This window comes from Eriocheir sinensis, unplaced genomic scaffold (assembly GCF_024679095.1).
Source record: "Eriocheir sinensis breed Jianghai 21 unplaced genomic scaffold, ASM2467909v1 Scaffold249, whole genome shotgun sequence".
NCBI classification, from domain to species: Eukaryota; Metazoa; Arthropoda; class Malacostraca; order Decapoda; family Varunidae; genus Eriocheir; species Eriocheir sinensis.
The window spans coordinates 260,565-288,504 of record NW_026111553.1 but is presented as its reverse complement, the minus strand read 5'-3'; the positions used below and the strand labels follow the sequence as shown (position 1 = coordinate 288,504).

Below are 27,940 nucleotides of genomic sequence, written 5' to 3'. Positions count from 1 at the left end.
ATTACAGGTAATGTTGAGCGGGAATCACAATGAAAGTATTTTCCAGAATGGCCCGTGGTTAGTTTTCAAGTTACAGCCGAGCGTCTTCACTCAGGAACCACACACCTGCAGAGACTTCAGGAATATGCGGCCCGGCGGTGTGTTTAGGCAGGAAGGCAAGGCAGACAGACTGGTTACATTGATAGCACTGTGTCTCCTGATGCAGGCAATGCTATTTTGTTCCTGGTGGCTCCCCTGTCTCTCTGTTGGCACCTTTTGTTCTTGCTTACACTAAATATAAAGTAATAAAGAAGAAAGAAAAGAAAATGTGGTAAATGTATAGTTTAGTTCTGCTGCCTCAAAATATCACCATGATGTGAGAAGGCACACAAAACTAACTTAATAAAGTAATGGTAAATAAATGACTAATAATTGATAAATAAATAATTGCTAATGAGTTAAATCTTAGTTATGTCATAAGTGCCATGCCAATTATTATTATCATTATTATTATTATTATTATCATCATTATCATTATTATTATTATTATTATTATTATTATTATTATTATTATTATTATTAATATCATTATTATTGTTATCATTATTATTATCATTATTATCATCATTATTGAAGGAACGAATATAAGGTTCTAGTCTTTGGTAATTGTTGCTACTACTTCTACTACTACTACTGTTACTAACTAACCTAAAGTAACCTTGATAGTTTTGTTTTCTCCCTTGAAACAGTGATTGCCCCAAAATAATCATAAAGAAAAAAAGGAAAAAGAAAAGTCAGTCCAGGTATATAAATGTGTAGCATAGTTCAGCCACCTCAGAAAGCCACAACAAAACTAACCTAACCTAACCTGGATAGTTTCGTTCTCTCTCTCTCCTGAAACTCTGAGAAGTTGTGCGTCAGTAAAACAGCCTTGCAAGCCTCCCTGCCTGATCTAACTGCCATGATGGGAAGGTTCACAAAACTAACGCAGCCTTACCTGGATACATTTTCTCTCTCTGTCTCTTTAAACTCAGAATTTTGGTGTCAGTAACACAGCTTTCCTGCCTCATGTAACTCATAACACTGCCATGGTGGGAAGGTTCACAAAACTAACTTGACCCAACCTGGATACTTTTTCTCTCTCTTTCTCTTTAAACTCAGAATCTTGGCATCAGTAACACAGCTTTCCTGCCTCCTGTAACTCATAACACCGCCATGGTGGGAAGGTTCACAAAACTAATGTTACCTAACCTGGATTAGTTTTGTTTTCCTTCTCTCTGGAAAATAAACAATTAAAATACCTAAACAGAAATAAAGAAAGATGGCAGTGTGACCCTTCTGGTGTACCATGAACCTAGAGGAAAGTATTATCATTATAACTCTGTGCCCTGTGTCCCTGTGAAGAAGCTGAGCAGCGTCTCCCTGGCCTGGGCGTGGAGTGAGCTGGTCCCCTCATCACCAGCACCATAGACCAGGGGATGAGGTGCTCCTGGGCGGACCAGAGGATGTCCACTGTGCTGGTGAGTGGCCTGACCCTTGCATCTCTCTGGGTCATTGTAGTGCTCCAAACTTGCTCTTTTTCTGTGGCCTGACCCCTGCATCTCTCTGGGTCATTGTAGTGCTCCAAACTTGCTCTTTTTCTGTGGCCTGACCCCTGCATTTCTCTGGGTCATTGTAGTGCTCCAAACTTGCTCTTTTTCTGTGGCCTGACCCCTGCATTTCTCTGGGTCATTGTAGTTCTCAGAACTTTCTCTTTTTCTGTGGCATTACCCCTGCATATCTCTGGGTAATTGTAGTGCTCAAACTTGCTCTTTTCTGTGGCCTGACCCTTGCATTTCTCTGGTTCATTGTAGTGCTCCAAACTTGCTCTTTTTCTGTGGCCTGACCCCTGCATTTCTCTGGGTCATTGTAGTGCTCCAAACTTGCTCTTTTTCTGTGGCCTGACCCCTGCATTTCTCTGGGTCATTGTAGTGCTCCAAACTTGCTCTTTTTCTGTGGCCTGACCCTTGCATCTCTCTGGGTCATTGTAGTGCTCCAAACTTGCTCTTTTTCTGTGGCCTGACCCCTGCATTTCTCTGGGTCATTGTAGTGCTCCAAACTTGCTCTTTTTCTGTGGCCTGACCCCTGCATCTCTCTGGGTCATCGTGGGTCATTTCAATTTCAATTGCATATTTTTTCTTCATTGTTCTATTTATTCTCTCTCTCTCTCTCTCTCTCTCTCTCTCTCTCTCTCTCTCTCTCTCTCTCTCTCTCTCTCTCTCTCTCTCTCTCTCTCTCTCTCTCTCTCTCTCTCTTCCCCTTAAAAACAAGCTTGACCAACACTTCCTTCACCTCAATATCACTAAAGTAGAAATGCAAAGTCTTGGTGCCATTTGATTAATATAATTTCACTCAGGGCAGGCTTAAGGGCAGACCGCCCAGTGTGGACCATTAGGTGTGTGTTTGTGGTTTGAATATCTGTGTAAATCTCTCTCTCCCTGAGATCAGCAGCAGCAGCAGGCAAGGTCAAGGAGGGTAAGGTCAAGGACTTCTGCCAAAATGTGTGACCCCAGCATGCAGTAAACTGTGATAAGGAAAAATGTTTTGCCCTGTGTGTGTGTGTGTGCGTGTGTGTGTGTGTATTTACCTAGTTGTAGTTTTACAGGGCCTGGGCTTACGCTCGTGTGGTCCCGTCTCCGTATCTATAATTATCCAACTTTTCCTTGAAACTTTGCACACTCTTCGCCGATACTATTTCTTCACTTATCTGTTCCAAACCTCTATATTTCTTTGTGGGAAGCTATATTTCTTTATGTCTCTTGAACATCTTCCCTTCCTCAACTTTTTACTGTGTCCTCTAGTATTCCTGCTGGAAGGTTCCTCTCTTAGTAGCAATTTCTCGTTATCTACTTCTTCCATTTTACTCAATAGCCTATATATTTGTATTAGGTCTCCTCTTTCTCTTCTTTGTTCTAGTGTTGGCAAGTCCATTTCCTTTAGTCTCTCTTCATATGTCAGTCCCTCCAGTTCTGGAACCATTTTTGTTGCCATCCTCTGTATTCTTTCTAGTTTTACTATGTGTTTCTTCATATGCAGAGACCATGCACACTGTTTCCGCGTATTCTAGTTTAGGTCTGATCATAGTAGTTATTGTATTCATCATTTCTTTGTCCATGTAGTGGAATGCTATGCCTATATTTCTCACCATGTTATATGTATCACCGAAGATCCGATTTATATGACTTCCTGGTTCCATATAATCTTGCATTATTACTCCCAGGTCTCTCTCTTCATTTACTTTCTTTAATATTTCACCATCTCTCATTTTATATGTGTGTGTGTCTGTGTGTGTATTTAGCTATTTGTAGTCTAGGTGGCCCGAGCTAAGCTCTAGTAGTCCTGTCTCCATGTCTACATTCATCCAGCCTTTCCTTCATTTGGTGGACACTGCTCGCCCCCACCACCTCTTCCTGCAAGCTGTTCCATGTGTTAACACTTATATGTGGAAAACTATACCTACTTTTTCAAGTCACTCAAACAGGTTCCTTTATGAAGTTTCTTTCCATGTCCTCTCAGCCCCTGCATTCTGGCAGTAGAGAAGAGATCATCCCTATCCACCTCATCAAACTTATTTACCAACTTATACAGCGTGATCAGATCTCTTCTCTCCCTTCTTTGTTCCAGTGTCGTCAAGTCCGTCTCCCTCAGTCTGTCTTCATACGTCATATTCCAGAGTTCTGGGACCATTTTAGTTGTAATTCTTTATCATTTATTTGTCTGTAAAATGGAATGAACTTGAGAATGTAAGGAGTCTGCAAGAGGCCGGTTGGCCTATACAAGGCAGCTCCTGTTATATTTTGCATCTTGGTTTTTCCAAACAGCTTGTTTATGTGCTTTTCTGGGGATAGTGTGTCTTGCATTGTTACTCCCAAATCCTTTTCTTCATGTACCACCTTTAAGTTGTCTCCTCCCATCCTGTATGTTTTCCTCGGTCTTTTTTTACTTTTCCCCATTTCCATAACATGGCATTTGTTTGCATTAAATTCTACCTCCCATAACTGGCTCCATCTGCACACCCTATCCAAGTCTTTTTGCAGCTCCTCACAGTCTTCCTCCGTCCTCACTTTTCTCGTTAACTTTGCATCGTCTGCAAAAAGGCTCATACAACTTTTTATACCCATGGGCATATCATTTATATATATCATGAACATTATTGGTGCCAGAACTGAGCCTTGAGGAACTCCACTCTCTACTCTCCTCCAATTTGATTTCTCTTCTCTAATCACCGTCCTCATTTCTCTTCCTGTGAAGTAATCCTTCATCCACTCTTTAACCTTTCCGCCCATTCCTCCCCACTGCTGTAGTTTCCAGGTTAACCTTTTGTGCATAACCTTGTCAAAAGCTTTTTTCAAATTGAGATACACACAATCAGCCCACCCTTCTCTTTCTTGCACCCTGTCTGTTGCTCCTGAGTAGAAACATAGTAAGTTGGTGACACACGATTTCCCTTTTCTAAATCCAAACTGTCCTTCATTTATCATGTTTTCCTTTTCTAAATGATCAACCCATTGTTTTTTATTATACTTTCACAAATCTTGCACATTACACTTGTTAAAGAGACTGGCCTATAATTTAGTGGTTCAGTTTTATCTCCACTTTTATAAATTGGTACAATGTTCGCTCTCTTCCACTCTAAGGGCACTTTTCCTGTATTCATAGAGCATGTTATTATGTCATGAAGTGGCTCCAGTAATTCATTTCTACACTCTTTTAGCACTTGACCGGAGATGTCATCCAGTCCCGTAGCTTTCCTTCCCTCTAAGGTTTTCATCAGCTGCAACAGTTCCCCTTTCTCAACCTTTACAGGATTTAATTTCCCTTCATTGCAATTTCCGAGCCCCAGTCAAAGTTGGTTTCTTTCGTAAACACTTTATGAATTTTTTTATTTAATATTTTTGCAATTTCTTTGTTTCGTAGAATACATTTTTTTCTTTTAGCCTTTCCACTCCTTCATTTCTTTTCAACTTCCCGTTTACTAATTTATAAAACATTTTTGGTTCTTTACATATAAAAACTATTCTTCTTTCAAATTTAGCTTTCTCCTCTCTCCTTATTTTCACGTAATCATTTCTTGCTTTTTATATTTGTCCCTAGTGTTCTTATTTGGTCTTTTCTTTAAATTCCTCCTTGCCTTATTGATATTTCCTCTTGCTGTTCCGCACCTCCATCCAAACCATGTTTTCTCTCCTTTAGTGTTTACTGTGTAGTATGGAACATATATCTCTGTTCCTCTGTTGTAAATATTCATAAAAACGTCATATTTCTCTTGAATATCAGTACTCCTCTTCATACCAGTCCAGTCTACCCCGCCGAAGAGTCTTGAGTCCAACGTAATCTGCCCTAACATAGTTTTTCCTTTTTTCCTTATAAGCCTCATCTCAATATTCACATCCTTCCAAAGTTTTCATCTCCAATAGTTCATGGTCACTCTTTCCTAAGGGGCACTCGTGAGTGACTCCTTCATCCAACTCCACGTTTTTTGTGAAAATTAGGTCAAGTCTTGATGGTTGGTGATCCCCTCTCAGCCTTGTTTCTCCTTGCACCCGCTGCGTCACCAGGTTATCTGTTGCCAGCCTCAATAGTTTACTTCCCCAGGTATTTTCACCACCCTCTCTTGTCTAATTTTCCCATTTCATTTCTCTGCAATTTAAGTCTCCTGTTAATAATACCTTTTTATTATTTTTTATTTCATCTGTCAGTGCCCGTATTGTGTCTTCCAGCATAGTGTTACATCTTGCCTCATTCCAACCTTTGGTTTTAGGGGAGACATTGGCTGTTATTATGTGTATTTACCAAGTTGTGGCTTTACAGGGCCTGGGCTTACGCTCGTGTGGTCCCGTCTCCGTATCTGTATTTGTCTAACTTATCCTTAAAGCTTTGCACACTCTTTGCCGATACTACATCCTCACTTAGTCTTTTCCAAACCTCTATATTTCTTTGCGGTAAGCTATTTTTCTTTATATCTCCCAAGTATCTTCCTCTCCCAAATTTTTTACTGTGTCCTCTTGTGTTCCTGGTGTTTATTCCTTCTTTTAGTAGTAACTCCTCATTATCTACTTCTTCCATTTTGCTCAATAATTTATAAATTAGTGTTAGGTCTCCCCTTTCCTCTTTGGTCTAGTGTTGGTAGGTCCATTTCCTTTAGTCTTTCCTTATAATTATGTCAATCTCTCCAGCCCTGGAACCATATTTGTTGCCATTCTTTGTATTCTTTCTAGTTTTTTTGTGTTTCTTATGGGAGACCACACTGCCTCCGCATATTCCAATTTTGTCCTAATCATAGTGGTTACTAACTTTTTCTTCATATCCTTATCCATGTAGTGGAATGCTAATCCTATATTTCTCACCATATTATACGTATCACTGAATATCCAATTTACATGACTTTCAGGCTGTTGATTATCTTGTACTGTCACTCCCAGATCTCTCTCTTCTTGAACTCTCTTTAGCCCGTGGGCTTCGGCTATGGGAAAGCCGAGAGGTGGCCGAGAAACGGCAACATTACACTGCATTTTGAGACTAAGAAAAGAGCATGGAACGTATATCAGAGTACTCCCCTCATAACCATAAAGCCATTAAAAATATTTACTTTTACTCCATTGTTGTGGGCAGTGTTTGTTACAAAACAAGCAGTCGTGACGCGCGGCATCTAGCCGAGAGTCGCTTGTTGTCTACTTTAGAGAATTTAACAAGTGATTACTGTATGGGTAGCTAATTCAGTCTGCCATGACCTTACAACACAACCTGTGACAAATAAGCCCACCTCAAGATCACTCACCCACCACAATGACCATGCATGGTGGGTTGCACTATGCCGCCACCACCAACAATTAGCTGGAATTAGGGGTTTTGAGTCAAGCCCCAAACGGGGTCCGCCGAAGCTGCCGGGTTAATATTTCTCCATTTCCTATTTTATATGTCCATTTTGGTCTCCCTTCACTCTTCCCCATTTCCATTACATGACATTTCTTCACATTGAATTTCATCTCCCATTAAATACTCCATTTCCAAATCTTGTTCAGGTCATCTTAGAGAATTTCAGTCTTTACTGTTTCTAATATGTCTTAGCAATTTTGCACCATCTGCAAACAGGCTCATATAGCTGTCTGCCAGAGGTGGCGCGGTACTGTAAAATCATCAGTGTGGTTGTGGTGGTGCGGTAACTTGAAATTTGATTCTATTGTAAAGACTTGCTGGAACTTTTTGTTTTGCTCAGTCACGTCTTAAGGATCTTCAATTATCACATTTCCATCGCTCAGTCTTTCCATTGTTTCCCTTGGTTTGATCTTTCCATTAATGAACAGTTTGGGTTGTTCCTTGCACCTTCCACAATATCCTTTTCATGTCCCTCCTCTTCTTCCTTCCTTATTTTCACGTATTCATTTCTCGCTCCCTTAAAATCTTCTTTATTCCTTTGGTTTTTATTTCTTTTGAATCTTTTCCAAGCTTTGTCTCTTTTCTCTTGCCTCAGCACACCTTGCATTAAACCAGTCCTTTTTTCCTTTTTCTTCAGGTTTGTATTCTGGTACAAATTTCATAACCCCTGGTTTATATGCCTCCATGAAAATATCATACTTTTCTTGCACTTCACTTGTTCTCTTTAACTTAATTCACTCATCAAGTGCATTCCCTTTGTCAACACCAGGTCCAGTCTCGCTGGTTCGTCGTCACTTCTGTATCTTGTGTTTTCCTTCACCCATTGCATCATCAAGTCTACCATCGTCAATCTTAAAAACCTTTCCCCCCATGCTGTATTACCACCTACACTTTCAGAAATCTCCCAATTTACCTCCTTATACTTAAAATCACCTCCTAACAGAAGTCTTTTGTTTGTCTTGAGTAGGCTACTTAAACTCTGAATGGTATCCTCAATCATGGCCTCATATTCATCTCTACTCCATGAGCTAGTTCTTGGTGGTACATTCGTTGCTATAATCGTCATCCTTTCTCTGTTTTTGTTCTCCAGATTAACACTCACTATTTCTGCCTCTCCTTCTCCATATACGACTGATTTTACTAATACCTCCTTCCTCGTCATTACCACCACTCCTCCAGCACCTTTGCCCTTTCTGTCTTTCCTCCATACATTGTAGTTATTATCAAACACTATTTGGATGTCTTCACTTAGTTTAGTTTCTGTTAAGCATACTATCTTGGGCTCCTTTTCCTGTGGGTAGTCTTGTAATTCCAGTTTACTAGATAGTGTCCCGTCTACATTCGTATACATCCATTATCAGTTGCAATCTCGTCTAGCTTCTGTTCTCTTTCAGCTTTTCCCTTATGTGCCATTTCCTCACCCGATCTCCCAGAACTCTCCAAAAAAATACCTCGTTTTTCCTCTTCAGATTTTACAGTACTCCTTTCTTTTGCCTCTGCTAGAAGTTTGTTTCATTTCTTCCTTTCTATTTTCTTTATATATATATATATATATATATATATATATATATATATATATATATATATATATATATATATATATATATATATTTTTTTTTTTTTTCTTGCATCCCTCTGTTTCCCTTGACTTAGTTGTCCTGTACAATAATTCCTCTGTTGGCTTCTGTGATCTTAATCTCACTTTAACTGGCCTGGTCTTCCCTTCCATGTAGGGGCCCATCCTATAGATTTCCTCCACCTCCTCCTCAGTGTTTTGCCGTTCTTCATCATTTAAGTTCTTAAGTAAGTCTTTTACAGATTTCCGTTCCTCCTTTTCCCTTCTTGGTGTGTATGTTATGTTCCTTTCCTTCATGCCAAACATCAGCACACTCTTTGTCTTGTCTGCCGCCTCTCACACCAGCTCCTCATGTTTCTTCAAGGCCTTAACCACCTCCTTCTCTACCCTTTCCTTGTCTTCTTACAATTGTTGTTCGATCACTTCTTTAAAAGGACTACATTTGCTTTTTCATTTTCCACCTTCCAAGTCCTTATTTCACCCAGCACTTCCTCTTATAGTGTGTGTGTGTGTGTGTGTGTATTCTCTCTCTCTCTCTCTCTCTCTCTCTCTCTCTCTCTCTCTCAAAATAACTAGTCTATAGTACATAAAAAAAGTAAGACATTTTTCACTCCTTATATTCTTCTTCTTCTTCTTCTTCTTTTTATTATTATTATTATATTAGCCTTGAATTTCTAAGGCAGTTTTTACCTCTCCTCTCCTGTCCCTTCATCTTTTTCTGCTTCTACTTTTTTTCTTCATCTTCTTCCTCCTCTTCATGAATGGTTTTGTTTCCCCTTCTCTTCCTTCCTGTGCTGTGAAATATAAAACAAATAATGGTTTCTAAGGCACTTTTCCCTTCCCTCCTCCTGAACAGCTTCCCTCCACCCTAACACAGCCCTGCCTCCCTTTCCTAAATGTGCTATTTCTGTTTCTGTTTTCTAAGGCAGCGTTTACCTATCCTTCATATTTTCAGGCAATTTTTACTTATCTCTGTGAATTTCTGATACAATTTTTCCCTTCCCTTCTCCTGAACAGCTTCCCTCCACCCTAACACAGCCCTGCCTCCCTTTCCTAAACTTTCTACTTCTATTTCTGTTTTCTAAGGCAGCATTGACCTTTCCTTGAATTTCTTAGGCAATTTTTACTTATCTGTGAATTTCTAATACAATTTTTCCCTTCCCTCTTCCTGAGTAGCTTCCTTCCACCTTACGCAGCCCTGCCTACCTCTCCTAAACTTGCTATTTCTATATCTGTTTCTATTTTCTAAGGCAGCGTTTATCTACCCGTGAGCTTCTTAGACAATTTTTACTCATCTCGGTCAATTTCTACGGCAATTTTTACTTCTTGAATTTCTACGGCAATTTTTACTACTTGAATTTGTAAGGCAATTTTTACTTCTTGAATTTCTACGGCAATTTTTACTTCTTGAATTTCTACGGCAATTTTTACTTCTTGAATTTGTAAGGCAATTTTTACTTCTTGAATTTGTAAGGCAATTTTTACTTCTTGAATTTGTAAGGCAATTTTTACTTCTTGAATTTGTAAGGCAATTTTTACTTCTTGAATTTGTAAGGCAATTTTTACTTCTTTAATTTGTAAGGCAGTTTTTACTTCTTTAATTTGTAAGGCAGTTTTTACTTCTTGAATTTGTAAGGCAATTTTTACTTCTTGAATTTGTAAGGCAATTTTTACTTCTTTAATTTGTAAGGCAATTTTTACTTCTTTAATTTGTAAGGCAATTTTTACTTCTTGAATTTGTAAGCCAATTTTTACTTCTTTAATTTGTAAGGCAATTTTTACTTTTTTAATTTGTAAGGCAATTTTTACTTCTTGAATTTATAAGGCAATTTTTACTTCTTTAATTTGTGGGGTAAATTTGTACCTATTCTTGATTTTCTGAGGCATTTTTTTTCCCTATTCCCTTTCTAGATAGTTTGCTTGTTTTAGTTACCTATGAATTTCTGCGGCAATTTTTACTTATCTTTTAATTTCTACGACAATTTTTACTTATCTTTTAATTTCTACGACAATTTTTGCTTATCTTTGAATTTCTACGGCAATTTTTACTTATCTTTAAATTTGTACGACAATTTTTACTTATCTTTGAATTTCTACGGCAATTTTTACTTATCTTTGAATTTCTACGGCAATTTTTGCTTATCTTTTAATTTCTACGGCAATTTTTACTTATCTTTGAATTTCTACGGCAATTTTTACTTATCTTTGAACTTCTATGGCAATATTTACTTCTTGAATTTCTACAGCAATTTTTACTTATCTTTGAATTTCTACGGCAATTTTTACTTCTTGAATTTCTACGGCAATTTTTACTTATCTTTGAATTTCTACAACAATTTTTACTTATCTTTGAATTTCTACAGCAATTTTTACTTATCTTTGAATTTCTACGGCAATTTTTACTTATCTTTGAATTTCTACGGCAATTTTTACTTTTCTCTGAATTTCTACGACAATTTTTACTTATCTTTGAATTTCTACGGCAATTTAGACTTATCTTTGAATTTCTACGGCAATTTTACTTATCTTGAATTTCTACAATTTTACTTATCTTTGAATTTCTACGGCAATTTTTACTTATCTTTGAATTTCTACGACAATTTTTACTTATCTTTGAATTTCTACGGCAATTTTTACTTCTTGAATTTCTACGGCAATATTTACTTATCTTTGAATTTCTACGGCAATTTTTACTTATCTTTGAATTTCTATGGCAATTTTTACTTATCCTTGAATTTCTACGGCAATTTTTACTTATCTTTGAATTTCTACGGCAATTTTTACTTATCTTTGAATTTCTGGTACAATTTTTACTTATCCTTTGAATTTCTACGGCAATTTTACTTATCTTTGAATTTCTACGGCAATTTTACTTATCTTTACGGCAATTTCTACTTCTTGAATTTCTACGGCAATTTTACTTATCTTGAATTTCTACGCAATTTCTACTTCTTGAATTTCAACGGCAATTTCTTACTTGAATTTCTACGGCAATTTTTACTTCTTGAATTTCTACGGCAATTTTTACTTCTTGAATTTCTACGGCAATTTTTACTTATCTTTGAATTTCTAAAGCAATTTTTACTTCTTGAATTTCTACGGCAATTTTTACTTCTTGAATTTCTACGGCAATTTTTACTTATCTTTGAATTTCTAAAGCAATTTTTACTTCTTGAATTTCTATGGCAATTTTTATTTATCTCTGAATTTCTACGACAATTTTTACTTATCTCTGAATTTCTACGGCAATTTTTACTTATCTTTGAATTTCTACTTCATGAATTTCTACGGCAATTTTTACTTCTTGAATTTCTACGGCAATTTTTACTTATCTTGGAATTTCTACGGCAATTTTTACTTATCTTGGAATTTCTACGGCAATTTTCACGTATTTCTGAATTTCTACGGCAATTTTTACTTATCTTTGAATTTCTACGACAATTTTTACTTATCTCTGAATTTCTACGGCAATTTTTACTTCTTGAATTTCTACGGCAATTTTTACTTATCTTGGAATTTCTACGGCAATTTCTTATCTTGAATTTCACGGCAATTTCTACTTCTTGAATTTCTACGGCAATTTTACTTATCTTGAATTTCTACGGCAATTTCTACTTCTTGAATTTCTATAATTTTTACTTATCTTTGAATTTCTAACAATTTTTACTTATCTTGAATTTCTACGGCAATTTTACTTCTTGAATTTCTACGGCAATTTTACTTATCTTGAATTTCTACGGCAATTTTACTTATCTTTGAATTTCTACGGCAATTTTTACTTCTTGAATTTGTACGGCAATTTTACTTCTTGAATTTCTACGGCAATTTTACTTCTTGAATTTGTGGCAATTTTACTTCTTTGAATTTCACGACAATTTTACTTCTTGAATTTCTACGGCAATTTTTACTTATCTTTGAATTTCTACGGCAATTTTTACTTCTTGAATTTGTAAGGCAATTTTTACTTCTTGAATTTGTAAGGCAATTTTTACTTCTTGAATTTGTAAGGCAATTTTTACTTCTTGAATTTGTAAGGCAATTTTTACTTCTTGAATTTGTAAGGCAATTTTTACTTCTTGAATTTGTACGGTAAATTTTTACTTCTTGAATTTGTAGGCAATTTTTACTTCTTTGAATTTGTAATTTTTTTACTTATCTTTGAATTTCTACGGCAATTTTACTTATCTTTGAATTTCTACGACAATTTTGCTTATCTTGAATTTCTACGGCAATTTTACTTATCTTGAATTTCTACGACAATTTTACTTATCTTTGAATTTCTACGGCAATTTTACTTATCTTTGAATTTCTGCAGCAATTTTTACTTATCTTGAATTTCTATGGCAATTTTACTTATCTTGAATTTCTACGGCAATTTTACTTATCTTTGAATTTCTACGGCAATTTTACTTATCTTTGAATTTCTACTGCAATTTTTACTTATCTTTGAATTTCTACGGCAATTTTACTTATCTTTGAATTCTACGGCAATTTTACTTCTTGAATTTCTACAGCAATTTTACTTATCTTTGAATTTCTAAGGCAATTTTACTTCTTGAATTTCTACGGCAATTTTACTTATCTTTGAATTTCTACAATTTTACTTATCTTTGAATTTCTATGGTAATTTTTACTTATCTTTGAATTTCTACGGCAATTTTTACTTATCTTTGAATTTCTACGGCAATTTTTACTTATCTTTGAATTTCTACGACAATTTTTACTTATCTCTGAATTTATACAGAAATTTTTACTTATCTTTGAATTTGTGCAGGCAATTTTACTTATCTTGAATTTCTACGGCAATTTTACTTCTTGAATTTCTGGCAATTTTACTTATCTTTGAATTTCTACGGCAATTTTGCTTATCTTGAATTTCTACGGCAATTTTTACTTATCTTTGAATTTCACGGCAATTTTACTTATCTTTGAATTTCTATGGCAATTTTACTTCTTGAATTTCTACAGCAATTTTTACTTATCTTTGAATTTCTACGGCAATTTTTACTTCTTGAATTTCTACGGCAATTTTTACTTCTTGAATTTCTACGGCAATTTTTACTTATCTTTGAATTTCTACAACAATTTTTACTTATCTTTGAATTTCTACGGCAATTTTTACTTATCTTTGAATTTCCACGGCAAATTTTACTTATCTTTGAATTTCTACGGCAATTTTTACTTTTCTCTGAATTTCTACGACAATTTTTACTTATCTTTGAATTTCTACGGCAATTTTGACTTATCTTTGAATTTCTACGGCAATTTTTACTTATCTTTGAATTTCTACGGCAATTTTTACTTATCTTTGAATTTCTACGGCAATTTTTACTTATCTTTGAATTTCTACGACAATTTTTATTTATCTTTGAATTTCTACGGCAATTTTTACTTCTTGAATTTCTACAGCAATATTTACTTATCTTTGAATTTCTACGGCAATTTTTACTTATCTTTGAATTTCTATGGCAATTTTTACTTATCTTTGAATTTCTACGGCAATTTTTACTTATCTTTGAATTTCTACGGCAATTTTTACTTATCTTTGAATTTCTATGACAATTTTTACTTATCTTTGAATTTCTACGGCAATTTTTACTTATCTTTGAATTTCTACGACAATTTTTACTTATCTTTGAATTTCTACGACAATTTTTACTTATCTCTGAATTTCTACGGCAATTTTTACTTATCTTTGAATTTCTACGACAATTTTAACTCCTTGAATCTCTATGTCAATTTTTACTTATCTTTGGACTTCTACGGCAATTTCTACTTCTTGAATTTCTATGGCAATTTCTACTTCCTGAATTTCAACGGCAATTTCTACTTCTTGAATTTCAACGGCAATTTCTACTTCTTGAATTTCTACGGCAATTTCTACTTCTTGAATTTCGACAATTTCTACTTCTTGAATTTCAACAGCAATTTCTACTTCTTGAATTTCAGCAGCAATTTCTACTTCTTGAATTTCTACGGCAATTTCTACTTCTTGAATTTCTACGGCAATTTCTACTTCTTGAATTTCTACGACAATTTTACTTATCTTTGAATTTCTACGGCAATTTTACTTATCTTTGAATTTCTACGGCAATTTTACTTATCTTTGAATTTCTATGGCAATTTGCTTCTTGAATTTCTACAGCAATTTTACTTATCTTTGAATTTCTACGGCAATTTTGAAATTCTATTACAATTTTACTTATCTTTGAATTTCTACAACAATTTTACTTATCCTTGAATTTCTACGGCAATTTTTACTTATCTCTGAATTTCTACGACAATTTTTAGTTATCTTTGAATTTCTACGGCAATTTTTACTTATCTCTGAATTTCTACGACAATTTTTAGTTATCTTTGAATTTCTACGGCAATTTTTACTTCTTGAATTTCTACAGCAATTTTTACTTATCTTTGAATTTCTACGGCAATTTTTACTTATCTTTGAATTTCTATGGCAATTTTTACTTATCCTTGAATTTCTACGGCAATTTTTACTTATCTTTGAATTTCTACGGCAATTTTTACTTATCTTTGAATTTCTATGACAATTTTTACTTATCTTTGAATTTCTACGGCAATTTTTACTTATCTTTGAATTTCTACGACAATTTTTACTTATCTTTGAATTTCTACGACAATTTTTACTTATCTCTGAATTTCTACGGCAATTTTTACTTATCTTTGAATTTCTACGACAATTTTAACTCCTTGAATCTCTATGTCAATTTTTACTTATCTTTGGACTTCTACGGCAATTTCTACTTCTTGAATTTCTATGGCAATTTCTACTTCCTGAATTTCAACGGCAATTTCTACTTCTTGAATTTCAACGGCAATTTTTGCTTCTTGAATTTCAACAGCAATTTCTACTTCTTGAATTTCTACGACAATTTCTACTTCTTGAATTTCAACAGCAATTTCTACTTCTTGAATTTCAACGGCAATTTCTACTTCTTGAATTTCTACGGCAATTTCTACTTCTTGAATTTCTACGGCAATTTCTACTTCTTGAATTTCTACGGCAATTTCTACGACAATTTTTACTTATCTTTGAATTTCTACGGCAATTTTTACTTATCTTTGAATTTCTACGGCAATTTTTACTTATCTTTGAACTTCTATGGCAATATTTACTTCTTGAATTTCTACAGCAATTTTTACTTATCTTTGAATTTCTACGGCAATTTTTACTTCTTGAATTTCTACGGCAATTTTTACTTATCTTTGAATTTCTACAACAATTTTTACTTATCTTTGAATTTCTACAGCAATTTTTACTTATCTTTGAATTTCTACGGCAATTTTTACTTATCTTTGAATTTCTACGGCAATTTTTACTTTTCTCTGAATTTCTACGACAATTTTTACTTATCTTTGAATTTCTACGGCAATTTAGACTTATCTTGGAATTTCTACGGCAATTTTTACTTATCTTGGAATTTCTACGGCAATTTTTACTTATCTTTGAATTTCTACGGCAATTTTTACTTATCTTTGAATTTCTACGACAATTTTTACTTATCTTTGAATTTCTACGGCAATTTTTACTTCTTGAATTTCTACGGCAATATTTACTTATCTTTGAATTTCTACGGCAATTTTTACTTATCTTTGAATTTCTATGGCAATTTTTACTTATCCTTGAATTTCTACGGCAATTTTTACTTATCTTTGAATTTCTACGGCAATTTTTACTTATCTTTGAATTTCTATGGTAATTTTTACTTATCCTTGAATTTCTACGGCAATTTTTACTTATCTTTGAATTTCTACGGCAAGTTTTACTTATCTTTGAATTTCTACGACAATTTTTACTTTGAATTTCTACGGCAATTTTTACTTATCTTTGAATTTCTACGACAATTTTAACTCCTTGAATCTCTATGTCAATTTTTACTTATCTTTGGACTTCTACGGCAATTTCTACTTCTTGAATTTCTACGGCAATTTCTACTTCCTGAATTTCAATGGCAATTTCTACTTCTTGAATTTCAACGGCAATTTTTACTTCCTGAATTTCAACGGCAATTTCTACTTCTTGAATTTCAACGGCAATTTCTACTTCTTGAATTTCTACGGCAATTTCTACTTCCTGAATTTCAACGGCAATTTCTACTTCTTGAATTTCAACGGCAATTTTTACTTCTTGAATTTCAACAGCAATTTCTACTTCTTGAATTTCTACGACAATTTCTACTTCTTGAATTTCAACGTCAATTTCTACTTCTTGAATTTCAACGGCAATTTCTACTTCTTGAATTTCTACGGCAATTTCTACTTCTTGAATTTCTACGGCAATTTCTACTTCTTGAATTTCTACGGCAATTTCTACTTCTTGAATTTCTACGACAATTTTTACTTATCTTTGAATTTCTACGGCAATTTTTACTTCTTGAATTTCTACGGCAATTTTTACTTATCTTTGAATTTCTACAACAATTTTTACTTATCTTTGAATTTCTATGGCAATTTTTACTTATCTTTGAATTTCTATGGCAATTTTTACTTATCCTTGAATTTCTACGGCAATTTTTACTTATCTTTGAATTTCTATGGCAATTTTTACTTATCTTTGAATTTCTATGACAATTTTTACTTATCTTTGAATTTCTACGGCAATTTTTACTTATCTTTGAATTTCTACGGCAATTTTTTCTTATCTTTGAATTTCTACGACAATTTTAACTCCTTGAATCTCTATGTCAATTTTTACTTATCTCTGGACTTCTACGGCAATTTCTACTTCTTGAATTTCTATGGCAATTTCTACTTCCTGAATTTCAATGGCAATTTCTACTTCTTGAATTTCAACGGCAATTTTTACTTCTTGAATTTCAGCAATTTCTACTTGAATTTCTACGGCAATTTCTACTTCTTGAATTTCAACGGCAATATCTACTAATTGAATTTCAACGGCAATTTCTACTTCTTGAATTTCTACGGCAATTTCTACTTCTTGAATTTCTACGGCAATTTCTACTTCTTGAATTTGTAAGGGAATTTCTACTTCTTGAATTTGTAAGGGAATTTTTACTTCTTGAATTTGTAAGGCAAATTTTACTTCTTGAATTTGTAAGGCAATTTTTACTTCTTGAATTTGTAAGGCAATTTTTACTTCTTGAATTTGTAAGGCAATTTTTACTTCTTGAATTTGTAAGGCAATTTTTACTTCTTGAATTTGTAAGGCAATTTTTACTTCTTGAATTTGTAAGGCAATTTTTACTTCTTGAATTTGTAAGGCAATTTTTACTTTTTTAATTTGTAAGGCAATTTTTACTTCTTGAATTTGTAAGGCAATTTTTACTTCTTGAATTTGTAAGGCAATTTTTACTTCTTGAATTTGTAAGGCAATTTTTACTTCTTGAATTTGTAAGGCAATTTTTACTTTTTTAATTTGTAAGGCAATTTTTACTTCTTGAATTTGTAAGGCAATTTTTACTTCTTGAATTTGTAAGGCAATTTTTACTTCTTGAATTTGTAGGGTAAATTTGTACCTATTCTTGATTTTCTGAGGCATTTTTTTCCCTATTCCCTTCCTAGATAGTTTGCTTGTTTTAGTTACCTATGAATTTCTACGGCAATTTTTACTTATCTTTTAATTTCTACGACAATTTTTGCTTATCTTTGAATTTCTACGGCAATTTTTACTTATCTTTAAATTTCTACGACAATTTTTACTTATCTTTGAATTTCTACGGCAATTTTTGCTTATCTTTGAATTTCTACGGCAATTTTTACTTATCTTTGAATTTCTATGGCAATTTTTACTTATCTTTGAATTTCTACGGCAATTTTTACTTATCTTTGAATTTCTACGGCAATTTTTGCTTATCTTTGAATTTCTACGGCAATTTTTACTTATCTTTGAATTTCTACGGCAATTTTTACTTATCTTTGAACTTCTATGGCAATATTTACTTCTTGAATTTCTACAGCAATTTTTACTTATCTTTGAATTTCTACGGCAATTTTTACTTCTTGAATTTCTACGGCAATTTTTACTTATCTTTGAATTTCTACAACAATTTTTACTTATCTTTGAATTTCTACGGCAATTTTTACTTATCTTTGAATTTCCACGGCAAATTTTACTTATCTTTGAATTTCTACGGCAATTTTTACTTTTCTCTGAATTTCTACGACTATTTTTACTTATCTTTGAATTTCTACGGCAATTTTTACTTATCTTTGAATTTGTACAGCAATTTTTACTTATCTTTGAATTTCTACGGCAATTTTTACTTCTTGAATATCTACGGCAATATTTACTTATCTTTGAATTTCTACGGCAGTTTTTGCTTATCTTTTAATTTCTACGGCAATTTTTACTTATCTTTGAATTTCTACGGCAATTTTTAATTATCTTTGAACTTCTATGGCAATATTTACTTCTTGAATTTCTACAGCAATTTTTACTTATCTTTGAATTTCTACGGCAATTTTTACTTCTTGAATTTCTACGGCAATTTTTACTTCTTGAATTTCTACGGCAATTTTTACTTATCTTTGAATTTCTACAACAATTTTTACTTATCTTTGAATTTCTACGGCAATTTTTACTTATCTTTGAATTTCTACGGCAATTTTTACTTATCTTTGAATTTCTACTGCAATTTTTACTTTTCTCTGAAATTCTACGACAATTTTTACTTATCTTTGAATTTCTACGGCAATTTTGACTTATCTTTGAATTTCTACGGCAATTTTTACTTATCTTTGAATTTCTACGGCAATTTTTACTTATCTTTGAATTTCTACGGCAATTTTTACTTATCTTTGAATTTCTACGACAATTTTTATTTATCTTTGAATTTCTACGGCAATTTTTACTTCTTGAATTTCTACAGCAATATTTACTTATCTTTGAATTTCTACGGCAATTTTTACTTATCTTTGAATTTCTATGGCAATTTTTACTTATCCTTGAATTTCTACGGCAATTTTTACTTATCTTTGAATTTCTACGGCAATTTTTACTTATCTTTGAATTTCTATGACAATTTTTACTTATCCTTGAATTTCTACGGCAATTTTTACTTATCTTTGAATTTCTACGACAAGTTTTACTTATCTTTGAATTTCTACGACAATTTTTACTTATCTCTGAATTTCTACGGCAATTTTACTTATCTTTGAATTTCTACGACAATTTTAACTCCTTGAATCTCTCTGTCAATTTGTCCGTATCGATGGACTTCTACTTCAATTTCTACTTCTTGAATTTCTATGGCAATTTCTACTTCCTGAATTTCAACGGCAATTTCTACTTCTTGAATTTCAACGGCAATTTTTGCTTCTTGAATTTCAACAGCAATTTCTACTTCTTGAATTTCTGACAATTTCTACTTGAATTTCAACAGCAATTTCTACTTCTTGAATTTCAACGGCAATTTCTACTTCTTGAATTTCTACGGCAATTTCTACTTCTTGAATTTTCTACTTCTTGAATTTCTACGGCAATTTCTACGACAATTTTTACTTATCTTTGAATTTCTACGGCAATTTTTACTTATCTTTGAATTTCTACGGCAATTTTTACTTATCTTTGAACTTCTATGGCAATATTTACTTCTTGAATTTCTACAGCAATTTTTACTTATCTTTGAATTTCTACGGCAATTTTTACTTCTTGAATTTCTACGGCAATTTTTACTTATCTTTGAATTTCTACAACAATTTTTACTTATCTTTGAATTTCTACGGCAATTTTTACTTATCTTTGAATTTCTACGGCAATTTTTACTTATCTTTGAATTTCTACGGCAATTTTTACTTTTCTCTGAATTTCTACGACAATTTTTACTTATCTTTGAATTTCTACGGCAATTTTTACTTATCTTTGAATTTCTACGGCAATTTTTACTTATCTTTGAATTTCTACGGCAATTTTTACTTATCTTTGAATTTCTACGGCAATTTTTACTTATCTTTGAATTTCTACGACAATTTTTACTTATCTTTGAATTTCTACGGCAATTTTTACTTCTTGAATTTCTACGGCAATATTTACTTATCTTTGAATTTCTACGGCAATTTTTACTTATCTTTGAATTTCTATGGCAATTTTTACTTATCCTTGAATTTCTACGGCAATTTTTACTTATCTTTGAATTTCTACGGCAATTTTTACTTATCTTTGAATTTCTATGGTAATTTTTACTTATCCTTGAATTTCTACGGCAATTTTTACTTATCTTTGAATTTCTACGGCAATTTTTACTTATCTTTGAATTTCTACGACAATTTTTACTTTGAATTTCTACGGCAATTTTTACTTATCTTTGAATTTCTACGACAATTTTAACTCCTTGAATCTCTATGTCAATTTTTACTTATCTTTGGACTTCTACGGCAATTTCTACTTCTTGAATTTCTACGGCAATTTCTACTTCCTGAATTTCAACGGCAATTTCTACTTCTTGAATTTCAACGGCAATTTTTACTTCCTGAATTTCAACGGCAATTTCTACTTCTTGAATTTCAACGGCAATTTCTACTTCTTGAATTTCTACGGCAATTTCTACTTCCTGAATTTCAACGGCAATTTCTACTTCTTGAATTTCAACGGCAATTTTTACTTCTTGAATTTCAACAGCAATTTCTACTTCTTGAATTTCTACGGCAATTTCTACTTCTTGAATTTCAACGGCAATTTCTACTTCTTGAATTTCAACGGCAATTTCTACTTCTTGAATTTCTACGGCAATTTCTACTTCTTGAATTTCTACGGCAATTTCTACTTCTTGAATTTCTACGGCAATTTCTACTTCTTGAATTTCTACGACAATTTTTACTTATCTTTGAATTTCTACGGCAATTTTTACTTCTTGAATTTCTACGGCAATTTTTACTTATCTTTGAATTTCTACAACAATTTTTACTTATCTTTGAATTTCTACGGCAATTTTTACTTATCTTTGAATTTCTATGGCAATTTTTACTTATCCTTGAATTTCTACGGCAATTTTTACTTATCTTTGAATTTCTATGGCAATTTTTACTTATCTTTGAATTTCTATGACAATTTTTACTTATCTTTGAATTTCTACGGCAATTTTTACTTATCTTTGAATTTCTACGGCAATTTTTACTTATCTTTGAATTTCTACGACAATTTTAACTCCTTGAATCTCTATGTCAATTTTTACTTATCTCTGGACTTCTACGGCAATTTCTACTTCTTGAATTTCTATGGCAATTTCTACTTCCTGAATTTCAATGGCAATTTCTACTTCTTGAATTTCAACGGCAATTTTTACTTCTTGAATTTCAACAGCAATTTCTACTTCTTGAATTTCTACGGCAATTTCTACTTCTTGAATTTCAACGGCAATTTCTACTTCTTGAATTTCAACGGCAATTTCTACTTCTTGAATTTCTACGGCAATTTCTACTTCTTGAATTTCTACGGCAATTTCTACTTCTTGAATTTGTAAGGGAATTTCTACTTCTTGAATTTGTAAGGGAATTTTTACTTCTTGAATTTGTAAGGCAAATTTTACTTCTTGAATTTGTAAGGCAATTTTTACTTCTTGAATTTGTAAGGCAATTTTTACTTCTTGAATTTGTAAGGCAATTTTTACTTCTTGAATTTGTAAGGCAATTTTTACTTCTTGAATTTGTAAGGCAATTTTTACTTCTTGAATTTGTAAGGCAATTTTACTTATCTTTGAATTTCTACGGCAATTTTACTTATCTTTAATTTGTACGCAATTTTACTTATCCTTGAATTTCTACGGCAATTTTTACTTCTTGAATTTCTACAGCAATTTTTACTTCTTGAATTTCTACGGCAATTTTTACTTATCTTTGAATTTCTACGGCAATTTTTTATTCCTTCCTAGATAGTTTGCTTGAATTTTACTTATCTTTGAATTTCTGGCAATTTTTACTTATCTTTGAATTTCTACGACAATTTTACTTATCTTTGAATTTCTACGGCAATTTTAACTTATCTTTGAATTTCTACGACAATTTTTAGTTATCTTTGAATTTCTACGACAATTTTTACTTTTTGAATTTCTACGACAATTTTTACTTATCTTTGAATTTCTACGGCAATTTTTACTTATCTTTGAATTTCTACGGCAATTTTTACTTATCTTTGAATTTCTACGGCAATTTTTACTTATCTTTGAATTTCTACGGCAATTTTTACTTATCTTTGAATTTCTACGACAATTTTTACTTATCTTTGAATTTCTACTGCAATTTTTACTTATATTTGAATTTCTATGACAATTTTTACTTATATTTGAATTTCTACAGCAATTTTTACTTATATTTGAATTTCTATGACAATTTTTACTTATATTTGAATTTCTACAGCAATTTTTACTTATCTTTGAATTTCTACGGCAATTCTTACTTATCTTTGAATTTCTACGGCAATTTTTACTTCTTGAATTTCTGTGACAATTTTTACTTATCTTTGAATTTCTACGACAATTTTTACTTATCTTTGAATTTTAACTCCTTGAATCTCTCTGTCAATTTTTACTTATCTTTGAATTTCTACGGCAATTTTTACTTATCTTTGAATTTCTACGGCAATTTTTACTTATCTTTGAATTTCTACAGCAATTTTTACTTCTTGAATTTCTACGGCAATTTTTACTTATCTTTAAATTTCTACGGCAATTTTACTTATCTTTGAATTTCTACGGCAATTTTACTTATCTTTGAATTTCTACGGCAATTTTACTTATCTTTGAATTTCTACGGCAATTTTACTTATCTTTGAATTTCTACGGCAATTTTACTTATCTTTGAATTTCTACGCAATTTTACTTATCTTTGAATTTCTGGCAATTTTACTTATCTTTGAATTTCTGCAGCAATTTTTACTTATCTTTGAATTTCTACGGCAATTTTACTTATCTTTGAATTTCTACGGCAATTTTACTTATCTTTGAATTTCTACGGCAATTTATACTTATCTTTGAATTTCTACGACAATTTTTACTTATCTGAATTTCTACGGCAATTTGTACTTATACTTATCTGAATTTCTACGACAATTTTACTTATCTTTGAATTTCTACGGCAATTTTACTTATCTTGAATTTCTACGGCAATTTTACTTATCTTTGAATTTCTACGGCAATTTCTACTTCTTGAATTTCTGTCAATTTTATCTTTGAATTTCTACGGCAATTTCTACTTTTTGAATTTCTACGTCCATTTCTACTTATTTAATTTCAACGGCAATTTCTACTTCTTGAATTTCTACGGCAATTTCTACTTCTTGAATTTCTACGGCAATTTCTACTTCTTGAATTTCTACGGCAATTTCTACTTCTTGAATTTCTACGGCAATTTCTACTTCTTGAATTTCAACGGCAATTTCTACTTCTTGAATTTCTACGGCAATTTCTACTTCTTGAATTTCTACGGCAATTTCTACTTCTTGAATTTCTACTGCAATTTCTGCAATTTCTACTTCTTTTGAATTTCTACGGCAATTTCTGCTTCTTGAATTTCTGGGCAATTTCTGCTTCTTGAATTTCTACGGCAATTTCTGCTTCTTGATTTCTGCAGCAATTTCTGCTTCTTGAATTTCAACGGCAATTTCTGCTTCTTGATTTCTAGGCCAATTTCTACTTTTGATTTCAACGGCAATTTCTACTTATCTTTGAATTTCTACTTTTTGAATTTCAACGGCAATTTCTACTTATTGAATTTCAACGGCAATTTCTACTTCTTGAATTTCTACGGCAATTTTTACTTCTTGAATTTCTACGGCAATTTCTACTTCTTGAATTTCTACGGCAATCTAGGACAATTTTTACTTCTTGAATTTCTATGGCAATTTTTACTTCTTGAATTTCTACGGCAATTTTTACTTCTTGAATTTCTACGGCAATTTTTACTTCTTGAATTTCTACAGCAATTTTTACTTCTTGAACTTCTACGGATATTTTTACTTCTTGAATTTTTACGGCAATTTTTACTTCTTGAATTTCTACGGATATTTTTACTTCTTGAATTTCTAAGGCAATTTCCCCTGCTCCTCTCCTGCTCAGCCTCTCCCCCTAACCAAGCCTTGTGTCCGCAGAGCCTGGACTACGACACGTGCGTCAACTCTGCCTGGCTGGACGAGGAGCGCACGCAGGGCTACATGTTTGTGGTGAAGAAGGACGCGACGCGCTGGCTGGTGGTGCTGCTCATGGTTCTTGTTGTGTGTGGGATTGACATTGCCATCAAGTCACTCTCCAAATGCAAATACTCCTGGCTCCAGATGTGTATCCTTGCTGCTGCTGCTGCTGGTGTGTGGGGTGGGGGGGGCGGGTAGGCTAGGCTAGGTTGGGAAGGGGGACAGAAGGGGGGTGCTGTAGGCTAGGTTAGGTGTGGGAGTTTGGCTAGGCTAGGTTGGGAAGGGAGATGGGTTAGGCTGGTTTAGGTGTGGGAGCTTGGCTAGGCTAGGTTGGGAAGGGGGATGGGTTAGGCTGGGTTAGGTGTGGGAGCTTGGCTAGGCTAGGTTGGGAAGGGGGACAGAAGGGGGATGGGTAAGGTGTGGGAGCTTGGCTAGGCTAGGTTGGGAAGGAAAGGGGAGGATGGGATACACTTGGCTAGGTTAGCTGTGGCAAGTATGTTAGGTTAGGTAAGGGGAGTGAGGGGATGGGAAAGATTAAAGATGCTGGTTACTCTTGCATTAGGGATTTGGACAGCATAGGGATGAGCTAGAGTAGAAAGAAAGTTTGCAGGATGGGTCAGGCCAGGCTGGGTTAGGTTAGGAATGGGATGTTAGAATGAAGATGCTGGTTCACTCTGTATGGAGTACGCATCTCATGTGTGGGGGGGTCCACTCACACAGCTCTCCTTGACAGAGTGGAGTCAAAGGCTCTTCGTCTCATCAGCTCTCCTCCTCATACTGATAGTCTTTTACCTCTCAAATTCCTCCGCCATGTTGCCTCTCTTTCTATCTTCTATCGATATTTTCATGCTGACTGCTCTTCTGAACTTGCTAACTGCATGCCTTCCCCCTTTCTGCGGCCCTGCTGCACACAACTTTCTACTCATGCTCATCCCTATACTGTTCAAACCCCTTATGCAAGAGTCAACCAGCATCTTCACTCCTTCATCCCTCATGCTGGTAAACTCTGGAACAATCTTCCTTCATCTGTATTTCCTCCTGCTTACGGCTTGAACTCTTTCAAGAGGAGGGTATCAGGACACCTCTCCTCCCGAAATTGACCTCTCGTTTTGGACACTCCTTTGACCTCTGTTTGGGAGCAGTGAGTAGCGGGCTTTTTTTTATATTTTTCTTTACGCCCTTGAACTGTCTCCTTAGCTGTAAAAAAAAAAAAAATAAATAAAAAATAAGGGATTCGGACAGCATCGGGATGAGCTTGAGTGGAACGAAAGTTTGAAGGATGGGTCAAGCCAGGCTGGGTCAGGTGTGGCATCTTTGGATAGGTTGGGACGGGGAGTGGAGAGTGATGAAAAGAATTATGATGCTAGTAAATGATCAACAAATGAATACTGTCTTAAGTTTCCCACCAACTTTCCTTAGCCGGGCCTCAGACAGTGACTGGGGGGTGCAGCAGGAGGCGCTAACTCTCCCCTACCCGCTGTTTGTCGCGCTGAACATTGGCCCGGCGCTTGTGGCTGCCTTCCTCGGCTCTTATGTGGAGGTGAGTGTGTCCGGATATGCCTTGTTGGAGTAGTCACAAGTTGAGTTAAGTCTTGTGTTGATCTTTTGAGTTTTATGTGAGGGTTTGTGTGTCTGTATTTCTCTGTTTTACACTAACTCATCCCTGTGCTGCCAAATCCCGTATGCAAGAGTTAACCAGCTTCTTCATTCTTTCCTGCCCTTACTAAACCAACCAATCCCACTGTCCCCTCCTCTTCCTAACCTAACTCAGCCCCCCACACCTAACCCAGCCTGGCCTGACCCATCCTGCAAACTTTTTTTCTACTCTACCTCATCCCTATGCTGTCCAAATCCCTTATGCAAGAGTTGACCAGCTTCCTCACTCTCTCACTCCCTTCCTAACCTAACCCAGCCCCCCACACCTAACCTAGCCTGGCCTGACCCATCCTACAAACTTTTCTCTGTAGCTCATCCCTATCCTGTCCGAATCCCTCATGCAAAAGTTAACCAGCTTCTTCATTCTTTCACCCCCTTCCTAACCTAACCCAGCCCCCCCCACACCTAACCCAGCCTGGCCTGACCCATCCTACAAACTCTTTTTCTACTCTACCTCATTCCAATGCTGTCCAAATCCCTTATGCAAGAGTTAGCTAGCTTCTTCATTCTTTCACCCCCTTTCTAACCTAACCCAGCCTGGCCTGACCCATCCTACAAACTCTTTTTCTACTTTAGCTCTTCCCTATGCTGTCCAAGTCCCTTATGCAAGAGTAAGCAGCTTCATCATTCCTTCATCCCTTGCAGCAGTAAACAGGCTTTGAGTCAATGCTGTGTGATGCTGTTGCTCTCATGTGCCCAGCGATATCAAAAAGTAAGAAAACGTCACTAGCTCTGAAGCCACTGTTTTTGGGACCATTCTGCGGCCCTCACTGACACTCCTTCCCTCCTCCCCTCCGCCTCACAGCCCGTGGCTGCCGGCAGGTCAAGTGTTACCTGAATGGCGCCAAGGTGTCCCGTGTGGTGAGGATCAAGACCCTGATGAGCAAGGCCGTGGGGGTGACCTTCCCTGTGCTGGGAGGCCGGGCCGTGGGGAAGGTGGGTGACTGAGCCGCAGAGAGAGAGAGAGAGAGAGAGAGAGAATGTGTGTGTGCGCGTGTGTGTGTGTGTGTGTGTGTGGATGAATGGAAAGTCTCAGTTGAGTGTTCCTGATAGCAGACTAGCTCCATGGGTTGAGGCCAAAGGTCAAGTGATCCTTTCAGGTACTGCAAATCATACTTAATTTCTTCCTAAACAAGAGCAAAGTGTTGAACCTGGCCCACATAATTTTGTTAATTATTATTATTATTATTATTATTATTATTATTATTATTATTATTATTATTATTATTATTATTATTATTATTATTATTATGAAAAAATGGGATTGCACCACTTACGAGCCTCCATCGGCACACTTGTATTCATATTAGCCAATACAACACCCCAAAAGAAATTCCTACAAACACTGATAAACATTTACTAGGTTTATGACAGACAAATATGAGAAGATTTCTGTACTGTTTCTTAACATCCATTAGTTGTGAACAGCATGCAAATAATATTTTCCACCACGGACAAGTGTCCACTTTTCCAGTCAGTCCCTGTCTGTCACGCTGCCAAACACTGAGGACCACATGGAGGCTGAGAAGTCTGTGTCTGGCAGGCTTTCCAGGGTGTCAGGACAATCAGCAGGGTTGTTGTGGGGGCGTTGTGGAGACACATTGTCACTCCTATATTAAAACATCTTGTTAACCAAGTTCACATATTTGGCAAGGCTTTCCTAGGAGTTGTGAGCATTTTCAGGGGTGGTTTTATGAGCCCGGTGGTAGTTTGAT

General features: G+C 34.5%; 1 protein-coding gene across 1 annotated transcript; it reads left to right on the top strand.

Annotated features, from left to right (window-relative positions):
* Window positions 1–1,376: 1,376 nt before the first annotated feature.
* LOC126991175 (uncharacterized) lies at window positions 1,377–27,158 on the top strand. Its single transcript, XM_050849931.1, has 4 exons — window positions 1,377–1,499; window positions 24,531–24,717; window positions 26,000–26,109; window positions 27,031–27,158. The coding sequence occupies exons 1-4, from the start codon at window positions 1,458–1,460 to the stop codon at window positions 27,061–27,063; spliced, it is 372 nt and encodes a 123-aa protein (XP_050705888.1). The 5' UTR covers window positions 1,377–1,457; the 3' UTR covers window positions 27,064–27,158.
* Window positions 27,159–27,940: the final 782 nt, after the last annotated feature.

Bases quoted from the DNA above. Each gene is read 5' to 3' on its own strand.
- LOC126991175 (XM_050849931.1), top strand. From the start codon at position 1,458: ATGAGGTGCTCCTGGGCGGACCAGAGGATGTCCACTGTGCTG. The intron at 1,500-24,530 runs GTGAGTGGCCTG...TTGTGTCCGCAG, and splicing joins AGAGGATGTCCACTGTGCTG to AGCCTGGACTACGACACGTG. The intron at 26,110-27,030 runs GTGAGTGTGTCC...TCCGCCTCACAG, and splicing joins TCCTCGGCTCTTATGTGGAG to CCCGTGGCTGCCGGCAGGTC.